Raw genomic sequence first — 10,659 nt, 5'->3', positions numbered from 1 at the left:
TTTGAAAGAATGGCACTGGTTGGGCAGCCAGGACTCCAAGGCCGGCCTGACTCCTGTCCATGGTGAGTGCCCAGAGGTGCTGGGCAGCGCTGGTTCCAGCTCACCGAGGACTGGCTGCAGCTCTCCCAGGCCCCTGCCCTCCTCCCCCAGCACGGGTGGTGCTCGCTGGAGGGGACGTGGCCAGGGAGGGACTGCAGCTCAGAGGGCTGGCGGAGGCCCTGCTGCTCGTGATGACTTGGCCCATTTATGCCTCCTCCTCTCCCGCAGACACCATCAGTCGCATGGCCACCGGAAGATGGTCTGTCAGGCCCGACAGCTGGGTGATGAAACTGAATTCTTCCACCTCCTGGGCCGGGGGAGGAGAAACATCCCAGTTAAACCCAAAGGACATCCTGTAAAGGAGAGGCCTGGCCCGGACCTTCCTGAAGGCAGAGGGGTGGGGGGATCCGTGGGCCCCAAAGGCCTCCTGGATGGGCATGTCCCATTTCCAGAGGAGAGCTCAGTGCTGCCAAGGGGTGCAGGGCTAGGGTCCCCTATCTACAGACACGGCCTGGCTGCCCTGCCCAGCCCGGCCCAGCCCAGCCCAGCCCAGACTCACGGCCTTCCAGTCTGGGCACAGCCCCTCCTCCCCGTGCAGCATGTAGTCAATGCGCCTGCCGTTGCCCTTCAGCAGCTCTTTGCGTCCCTTCTGGCCTCCCCCGGGGCTCTTGCTGGTGGGGAAGGCGAGGTACTCACGACGACCTTCCTCGCTCTCCAGGACCCTGCTCACACAGAAGGCACAGGAAGGCAAGGTGAGCCCCGCCCCCGCTGCGGTCCAGGTCCTGAGTGTGGAGCCATGTTCTGCCCGCAAGTCAGACCAAACCCCTGCATTTAAGCTCTGTCTTCCCTGGGAGCCCCCAAAAGGGACTGGGATGGACAGAGACCGCGCCCGAGCCTGAGTTCCTGACCGACCTGGGCCACTCCAGAATCTGCCTGGGAGTGTCCCGTGTCCACCGTGGGCTGGCAGCACTCGCTTTCCCTTTCTGAACTAGAACGTTGGCACCACCCAGAGCCTGTGACCAAGTTGGGGACAGAACTGCCCAGCCCCTCTCCAGGATGGTTTCTGCCCTGAGCTAAGAGTGTCCTGTTTTGGGGAACTTGATCTTTGCAGTGAGCCTCGGGGACCCTCCTCTTCTGGAAGTCCCCAGGCCTCCCATGACTCTTGTTTCAGGTCAGCAGGGGGCCAGGGGAGCCAGGAGACAACCAGACCCCATCCCAGGACTGGACTGCTGTCTTGGTCTGTCCCTGAGTGGCTGTGCCGTCAAACCTCTGAGCCTCCACTGTCCCCTCTAACACAAGAATGATGACTGTGGCCCCAGAACACTTTGGGGACCAGGTGTGTCAAGAAAGGAACAAGGTAGGATGTGGCTGTCGCCCCATTTCTCAGTGGAAGGAAACTGATAGGGATGCGTATGTGTTGGTCAAGGATCTACAGGGAGGGCAGGGTGCTCAGGTGGAATGTTACGCCCTGAGCCCGGGTCTTCTGACTCCTTGACTGCCATCTGCTTCCTGCCAGGTTTCCTCCAGAGCCTGAAAATCAGTGGGAAGGAGCCTTCAAGGAACACCCCACCTCAGAGGGCAGATGCAGGCCAATGTTGGGAGTGAGAGGTGCAGCCACCGAGAGACACTACACAGGCCTGCCTGCCCGGCTAACGCCTGGACAAATGGACAGGGCACCTGGACAGGCACAGCCAGCAAACATGGATTTCTGCAGGGTCTTTATCAGCCTTGAGATAAATAACACTAATGACATGCAGAACATCGTTATATCTCAGAAATGTAATCCGTTACTGTCCTTTGCCTTTGATAATTAATTCCAGTATCAATGATCTAAGAGTTACTGATAGTCATTTTTAAATCATCATCTCATAAAAAGATAATTTTCTCGGCATAGGATGATGTTTCAAATTTAGTCTATAATTAATTGGCTCAAATTAGCTGCAAGGAGCCATTGCCGTGGCTCTGTGCAGTCTCAGGCTGTGAATTATAAATTGGCTCTGCTGCTGGCCTCTCAACTGTGTCCTTTTTGGAAGTCTCGGGTTCAAGAATGCAGTTTGGCTGGGATGGAACTGTCTCTACTTTGAAAAGGACTGCCTTGTCTTATCTCTGTTCGTGTTTTTATTTGCCTAATGGGTGGCTACCAGCTGCCGGGCTCCTGCAGCAGGTGCCATCCCCAAGGCTCCTCGGCAGGGGTCTCTGCAGCGCTTGGCCTCGCCCTGGGAGATTCTGGTCCTTTTTCCTGTGCCCAAGGCAGGCTGGGGCTCAGGGCAGGCCAAGCTCTGGTAGAGTGGACCCAGACTCTGGGTGCTGGTGTAGGAAACACCACCTCGAGGCCCCAGGCCTACTCGGAGGCTTCTTCTTGGTAAGGATACCCCTGGAGCGTGAGGTCCACCACAGCCTCCGCCCACCCCCAGCTTGCATCCCTGAGGCTCTCACAGGCATCGTCCCATGGGGCTGTGCGCTCTTGTCTGCCCACAGAGCCCATCTCTCCACACCTGTTTCTGGGTTGGTGCTCATCCCAGACCTGAGAGCTGCCTGGATCTGCCTACCCTGCCTGACCGCGGCAGCATGGGTGCTGGGTGCTTACTTTTGCAGATTGTCAGGGGTGCACACTTCCTCGTCGTAGAGACCGTCCTTGTCCAATAGGGTACCTGGGGACAAGGAGGTGAGAGGGGTCACTGCAGGCAGGGCCCAGCCAGCCCCAAGGAGGGCTGCCTCCCTGGGGCAGGAAGGGTAGGCCAGGGCTTCTGTGGGCTGGGCAGCTGAGTGCCCCCCCTCCCCCCAGCAGTGGGGTCTTGGGGGCAGGTCTCTCCGGGAAGCCCATGGGGTATCAGGCCTCGGCAGTGCCCCTCCCCTGCCCCAGTCCCCCTCCCCTCCCACCCCAGAGCCCGTGCCCAGCCCCAGCTCACCGATTGCCCACGGCTTCTCCTCCCCAGGCCCCAGGCGGCAGGGGTCCTTGTAACGTGTAAACAGGGAGTGCTGCTGCTCCAGCTTGTCATCTGTGCAGGGAGGGAGGGAGTGCTGAGGAGCTCCGGATGTCTGGCCTGTCCTGGAGGGCCACCTGCCCCTGATTCCGGTCTGACCAGAGTCACCAGGTCCCTGTCCCTCAGGTAACTGCCTCTGGGTGGGGTCTGTGTCCCCAGACAGATGGATCTGTGGTTCATCTGTCACTGGGTTTCTGCGTCCTTGAGAATGACCCCTCTAACAGCCGTCAGAATTGTGCCTGGTGGGGCTTTCCTGGTGGTCCAGTGGTTAAGACTCCACGCTCCCAATGCAGGGGGCCCGGGTTCAATCCCGGATCAGGGAACTAGATCCTGCATGCCACAACTAAAAGCGCCCACATGCCACAACTAAAAAAAAGATGCTGCATGCGGCAACGAAGATCCCGCGTGCCGCAACTAAGACCCGGCACAGCCAAATAAATAAATGTTTAAAAAAAAAAAGAAGAAGAAGAATTGTGCCTGGTGCAAAGTAAGAGCTGAATACAGACTTGGTGAGTATCATTAGCTAACCCCATTAGTCTGGGTTGCAGAGGCTCCCAGCCTTCCCTGCCAGAGGTTCATCTGTGGGGCATCTCTTTGTCTCCAGCAAGGTGGCCTCTGAGCTATTTAGGGAGAGCAAGGCTTCTTATTCTAGGATTTCTCGGGGGCAGAGAAATCATAGTCTTGCTAAATGTCCCACCCCCATGCTCTGGAGGAGGAGGAAGTTACTTGAGCTGCCTAACCCCGGTCTTTCCAGCTGTGACTGGAACCCACGCCTCCCCGAGTGGCCGACCCTAATGGTGAGCACGCCTCACCAGAGGAGCAGTTGTCGAAGTTAAAATCTCCGCAGATGACGTCAAACGCCACCAGCTCCTCGGGGTTGGCTGCGCTGGACGAGGAGGTAGATTTTCGGAAATCAGCCAGCCAGTCCTGAAGCATGTTCAGCTGCTCACACCTGATGTCACTGTCCTCTGTGCGGCAGAACCACAGAGAGATGATGAAGCTGCTGCCAGGCCCCAGCCGGGCCAATCCCAACCCTCTGAGGGGACATTCCCCACCCGCTGAAGCTCGGGGCCCTGGACCCTACCTGGCAGGGCGTGCAGGTGTGTGCAGGAGATGTACCCGACAATTCTTTGGTCGTGAGGTGTATTTCCTACCTGCACCTGTAGGGGAGGAAGCGAGGTGTTGGTGATGAGGCCTAGGAGTTATCACTGCTCTGAGCACAAGGGGACACTGGCGACTCCTGCCCCCAGCCAGGTCAAACTCTCAGAAGCCCAGCTCTGTCGACTCCTGGCTAGACTGGGGCCCCAGGAAGAACAGCACATGTCCTGCTTCTAGGAGCTTCTGCTCCAGTGTGGGGGGCAGATGCATGAAGAAGTACCAGCCTGTGGCATGGTGAGTGCCACTGACAATTCAGGTATGGTTTTACAGGAGACAGATGCAGAAATTGCTCCCTACACCCCTGCTTTCTCCTGGTGACCAGAAGGTCCACATGGATGACCCTCAAGTGCCAGCCCCTTGGTTCTTTGTCGACTCCTGCCTGGTGGCTCTTTCCTCCTCCCCTTGGTCACACCCTGGACCTGATCATGGCTTGGAGCCCATTCCTGAGAAGTCTGAATCAGGCTCCCCTCTGGGATGTGGTGCAGCCACAGAGCCCACCACCCTCCTCCACTGTGAGAGGCCTTGGACCTTGCCTTCGGCTCTGTCTTCCCAGTCTTTGCCTCTCTGGCTTCATGAGCAGTCATTTTAACTGCTTTTTGATTGTGGTCCCCTGTTAGTCCCCAGATCCGGGATGACAGCTGTGGCCAGTGTCTCCATGGCACCTATGTCATGGCTGGCCCCAGGCACCCCATGGCCTCCATCCTGAGCCCAGTCCTCCTTCCTCCACAGGGGCTTCTTCACACTCTACTCTCCCCAACCTCGGTCTTTGCCTCTTGCTCACCTCCTTCACTGGAGACAGCGTCCCTGGCAGGTGGAGTGGGGCCGAGGGCTCCTCCCTGACTCCCTGCCCAATTGCAGGTTACCCTGACAGACTGTTTCCATGGGTTGGCGTAATGAAAACGAGCATCTCAGCTGTACAGCACAGACAACTCAGCCCCCAGTGATGAGCCTGGTTCAAGCCTGAGCCCTTGTCGGGCTGTGGCCGGGGAGGGGAGGGTTGGCCACCCAGCCTGCGGGTTCTCAGGCCCTCTGCTGGAGGCTGTGACAGGAGAGTCCCTCCTGGCGTGCTCCCCAGACCATTCTCGGGTGCCCTTCCCAGAGGCCTCTGGTTGAATCCACATCCTCTTCCTCTCTGGGCTTTCCTCCCATCTGAGCCTCAGCTGTCTTCCCCATATTTCACTAATCTGTTCCAGACTGGGTTTCGTATGATGATGAGACCCTGGACCTCGGGAAGTCTCCAGGGAGGGTGACTGTGGAGGCCAGTTCTTGGCTGAGGTGCATGCAGCAGCAGCGCGGGTGCCCCGCGCTCTGCCCGTCCTCCAGCTAACAGTGCCCTGGACTCATCACAGGCCCTCTGCTCTGAGAGCCTCGGGAGGCTTCCATCCTTCTTTCTGCTGCTGAAGTCAGGTTGGTATTATTCTCCTCCATGAGGTCTTTCTCGTCATCAAACACCCTTAGCTTTCTACAGCTCTTCATCCCCTTTCGCAGCCTGGATAGATGCACATCTTTCCTTTTCCACTGCCCAGGCAGATGAATGTCTGGTTACTTGATAATGGGCCTGGATTTGGGGCTGTTTATAAGCTGATATGTTCACCATTCACTTCTTGCCCATATTCCAGGCCCAGACCTTGGCCCACCCCTGGAATCCCTTGGAAATTACATACCATTGGTTCCCCCTGTTGCAAAAACACAACACAGCTTTAAAATCACAGTGCCCCCAGAGGCCACACGATGGTGCTGTCTGCATCCTCAGGCCAGGAGTCTGTTCCCTCCTCTATAATAATATTCACGCTGTGAGCACCATGCCTAGCACTTCATGGATGCGGCTTTACTAGAGCCTTACAACAACTATGAGGATTATACTAAAATTACACCATCAGTGGCCGGGGTCATGAGGCTCTGGTGGCTGAGGCTGGTTCAAATCTGATGCTCAAATCTGACGTTCTTGGCTCATGCCCAGTTCCTCCCCCTGCTCTGCACTGCTTTCCGAGCTCCTGGTGACTGAGCCACGTTTTTCAGCAGCTGCCCATTTGAGGCTTTTAGTGTATAAGCCCCTCACTCGCTCAGCACTTCATGTCACCTGCCTGTGCTGAATCCTGGGTGGGGACGGAGACAATTGCAGGGATGCACCACTCGGCCCTGCTGCTGAGGAGGACCCGCCCGGAGGGAAGACACGCAGAATGAGGTATGTCAGCCCCCCGCCCTCTTCCTTCCATCAGTCCTCTGAGCTCACCAAGATCCACTTCATTATGTGCTGGGACTTAACTGATTCCCGGCTTGAGTCCTCGGAAGCCTCAGAGGCTTGTGTTTCTCTTGCAAAAAACAATCACTCTGAGAGGTTGTGCCTTTAGTCCTGGTGGACAAAGACTGTCAATAGAGCAGGGCCCAGAATCAGGCTCTCTCACCCCTGAGGCAGAAGCCAGTCCATTCCCTCCCTCCTTTCTCCGGGCGTCTCAGTAGCAGGAAAGCACACTTTCCTAGAGGATGAGAAGCTCTGCAGAGTAAATGGGTAGGCAGGGCTGGACGGGGAGCCCCAGGTGAAGGCAGCAGCCAGGCTAGCACATTTCCAGCCCCTGGGCCCTTCTGGGGCTGGCCTGGCTCCTGAAACCTCTCTTATTTCACTCTTCCACGTAGAGAAAGAGGCACACTTTCGCCAACAGAGACGGGCTGGGTCTGCTGTGCCGGGCACAATGGCTCTGCTCTCGAGTTCTGTCTGACGGGAGAGGCGGGCAGCAAGACATCTGGGGCCAGGGCTGAGGAACCCCCGAGGGAAGGCTGGCTTGTGCTGGACGCCGCTGAGGAGAGCTCCACTGAGGTGGGGCAGCCAAGACAAGGGGGATTGGCACATGGAGGCCCCTTAGGGTGTGGCTGGAGCAGAGCCCAGGGAGGTTGGAGGGGCCCAGGTGAAGGCTGACTTCTCCCTGAGGCAGCAGGGAGAGGGTAAAAGGAGTCAGACTTGGGACATGAGGAGGACGGGTTAGAAGTGGGAGGACAGCCCAAAACATCTGGGTGGATGCAGAGGAATGGTGGCCTGGGCAGTGATCTTGCAGCTGGAGATATGCGGTGGACCCAGAGGTATCTGGAAAGTGAAAGTGGGAGCCCGGGTGGATTGACTGGGCTCAGGGCAAGAGAGCCCTCAGCAAGTGCGGAAATGGAGGCTGTGGAGCCACTTCCCCGGGCAGGTGCCTGGGGCCAGCTGGCCATGGTAACAGCTTGGAAATGAAGAGGGCTGGCCAAGTGGGGTCACCTGCTCTGGGGGCTGCCAATGCCCAGCTCAGGCTGAGAGCTGGACAGAATGCATCAGGCCTGGTGCTGCCATATCTGCCAAGGTGGGGAGAGAAGTTGCAAACTGAGTTTCATGTGAAATTGCTTGTTTTTTAAATGTTGGCCAACACAAATTTTTTAATGGTGTGGACCAAATTAAACATCTGAAGACTAGTTTTAGATCCAGGAGGTAGAGGGCTCTTCAGCATTTAAAGGATGGGCAGGCGACAAGGAGCCTGGAAGGAACGGCCGGAGAGGTAGGGGGTGGGAGGGAAGCCCGCGTCGGAGGGGCTGTCCCAAGGAAACTTGTGACCCTGGTGGGCATGATAGTTCGGGTGCCAGGCTGAGGAAAGAGAGGAGGAGGGGGTGTGTGGGCTGGGGGAAGGCTTGAAGGGGCCCTGGCCTTTGAGCGGTCTGTAGTAGGGCAGGTGGGAGGGAGAGGGTGCGTTCCCTCCCGCCCACAAACTGACATGTCCCCTCCTTCCCCAGAAGGTCACTCCGGCTGCTGAGACAGAACACTGACAAACCGTATGCCAAAATGGGGAGGTTGGTCTCCTGTAAGAGGAGTGCCTTCAATTTCAGCATCTCAGGAGAGCCAGGGACCACAGATCTGCACCGGCTGAGCCACACAAGAGGCCTGAGCGAGGGGAGGGGCGTTCTGGGGGTTGGGGTGTGGCCCTGGCTCCGGCAGGCTCCGTGTGGACCATCCGCCAGGCCCTCACTCCTGGCAGGAGCTTGACTGACCGGTGGCACTTCCCTGGACAGGCCGAGCACGGTCAGAGCTGAGGCCTGGGCACGAGCGCCTCACCACGCTGGCCCTCCACAGTAGCCGCACCAGCCCCCTCCGTTCACGGAACCCCTTCTAGGAGAACTGAGAAGTCTTGAGGGGAATACAGAGAAGATCTGCACCCGAAGCAGCTGCTGCCTCTGGGGGCGGAAAGCCCTGTTCTGTAGCAGCTGGCCAAACGGTGCTTCGGAAAACTCTGGAAGCACCAAGAGCAGCTTTTGGATGGGGAGCAGAAAGTCAACACGCTGAGCGTGTCAGGCTCAGAAGAAGATAAATGCGTAATGACCAAATTACCACGGTCTAAAAACTCCCCCAACTGCATCCAAATTAGCAGAAATAATTATGATTCACTTTAATTAGTGACTGTGGAAGTGAAGCCTCAGGCTGGCGGGCAGAGGGCCTGGTGTGGCAGCTGCACGACAGCCAGGAGGGAGAGGGCGTGCTGGCCAGTGAGGCTGGTGGCCTGAGGCAGCGGGTGTGCTAACGGCCAGGGCCTGAGAGGCCTGCCTGCAAGCCTACAGCCATTTGTCTGCAATGATTCAGAGAAGGGGCTCCCTGCCTCCACCGCCTACCACCTTCACCACCAGCACCGTGGGAACCTCCCAGGCCTCGCTGCTCCCGTGCCGCTCCCCACCTTGTGAGTAGGCTCTACGTTGCCCCGGCTGTACAGATGGGGAAATGGTGGCTCAGAGATCTGAGGAACTTGCCTGAGATCACCCAGCCTGGAGCCTTGGCTCCTGTCCCTGCATTCTTATTTCCCTTGTTCTTGAGCTGGGGGCCCCCCGGTTCCGCTCCATGAAAGGCCTTGTCTGCCCCCTGCCCTCCAAGAGAGCGAGGACCCGGGCTGCAGCCTGCCTCCCGCCGTGGCTCTGGGCCCTGCTGGCTGAGGCCTCCTACCTTGAGATACAGAGCTCCCTTCGAGGCCAGGCTGTCGGAGGACCGCCCGTTGGGGTAACAGTGATAGGCCACGTCCATGATGGGGTAGCGGCTGGCAAAGAAGAGGCCGCTGTTGAGACACTTGAAGCTGCAGCAGCCGTGGCAGCCATAGACCCCGACGTCATAGAGGATGTACTCGAAGTAGCCGTGCAGCTGGTCTTTCAACTTGGTGGCCGCCCGCTTGTCAAACACCTCCTGCAGGCACAGGAAGTCCAGGTTGGCAGGAAAGAAGGCTGAGACCTCGTGGTCAAAGGCCTCGTCCGGGTGGCGCCTCCTGCGCACGGCTGCCTTCTTCGCCACCGAGGCCTTGTACGGGAGCTTGCTGTTGGTGCCTGGCTCCCCACCGCCGCCGTCAGCCCCGGCCCGTGCCTTCACCAGGGACTCCCTGGAGGCCGAGGGGCTGCCCAGGCTCCCCGAGTCCCCATCCCGCTGACTCTGGTTGGGTGTCTGGCCCCGTGGGCCCCCACCAGCCCCGTTCTTGGCCTGGCCACCAGCGGGGGTGTCGACGGCTTCGGGGGGCCGGCCCCCCTCGTCGCCACCGATGCGCACGATGCAGGCGTCCTCAAGGCTGCCGCCGTCGGCTGGGTCCCCGGAGGCCAGGCCGTTGGCGGCCTCTTCGCTAGGGTGACGCCCACCGTACTCCACAGAGGCCGTCCTCTTAATGCTCCCAGGGACGGCCCGGGCCACGCCATCACTGCCCTGCGGTGACACCAGGCTGCTGAAGCTGGCCGCGCTGATGGAGGTGTTGGTGGGTGAGTCGATGTAGATTTTGATCTGGGGCCTACTGGCCCCGTTGCGGATTCTCTGGCCGATTTCTTTGGCCCGGGCTTGGGTGTTGAAAACGTTGTTGAGCCTAGCCAGTGAGTCCGGGAGGAGGCAGAGGTTGGCAGTGGCAAAGCAGAAGCTTTTGCCAGGACCCGTACCCTTCCATTCACTGAGCAGGGCTGCCCCGCCAGCTGGGCCCTTGTCCTCCAGCCGGGAGTAGACGTAGGGCCGGCGGGCCGACTGCAGGGTGGACCAGAGGAGGAACCCAAGGAGCGCAAAGGGCAGCGAGGCGACCAGGAGGGCCAGGTAGACGGGCGTGAAGAGCACGGTGCAGAGCAGCTGGAGGTAGCACGGGTCATCCGCCCGCTGGCGCTTCTCGTAGGTGGTGGGTATGAAGGAGGCCAGGAGCCGGTCCGCCAGCCAGTAGCATGGGAAGATGAGGGCCCAGGACACGGCGTGCAGGGCGGACAGACAGCTGTTGGGAAAGGGGGTCGTGTACAAAACCATTGCAGCTCACTGGGCGCCGTGGCCAGCCCTACTACATGATGTCCCTGGCAGTGCAGGCACTTTCCTGGGCGGAGCGGGCGAGTGGGGGGCAGCCAGAGGAGGGTCACCTGCTGGTGAGACACGACTGTGGATGGTCAGCGGCACATGTCGGCCAGCCAGTCATGGTTCCCCTCAGTGGGCCATGCTGGGCCACCAAAGGCTGCTGGAGAACCTGGAAGA

The 10,659-nt window shown here is 59.0% G+C and overlaps 1 protein-coding gene across 1 annotated transcript; it reads right to left on the bottom strand.

Annotated features, from left to right (window-relative positions):
• Positions 1–244: 244 nt before the first annotated feature.
• On the bottom strand, positions 245–10,440 carry SMPD3 (sphingomyelin phosphodiesterase 3; the record flags this gene model as incomplete). Its single annotated transcript, XM_079724173.1, has 7 exons — positions 245–346; positions 599–761; positions 2,627–2,690; positions 2,949–3,038; positions 3,836–3,991; positions 4,108–4,183; positions 9,130–10,440. The coding sequence occupies 7 exons, from the start codon at positions 10,438–10,440 to the stop codon at positions 245–247; spliced, it is 1,962 nt and encodes a 653-aa protein (XP_079580299.1).
• Between the last annotated feature and the right edge of the window lie 219 nt (positions 10,441–10,659).

The sequence above is a fragment of the Hyperoodon ampullatus genome (assembly GCF_949752795.1).
Source record: "Hyperoodon ampullatus genome assembly, chromosome: 18".
Classification (NCBI taxonomy): domain Eukaryota; kingdom Metazoa; phylum Chordata; class Mammalia; order Artiodactyla; family Ziphiidae; genus Hyperoodon; species Hyperoodon ampullatus.
This window is presented reverse-complemented; position numbering and strand designations above follow the sequence as displayed.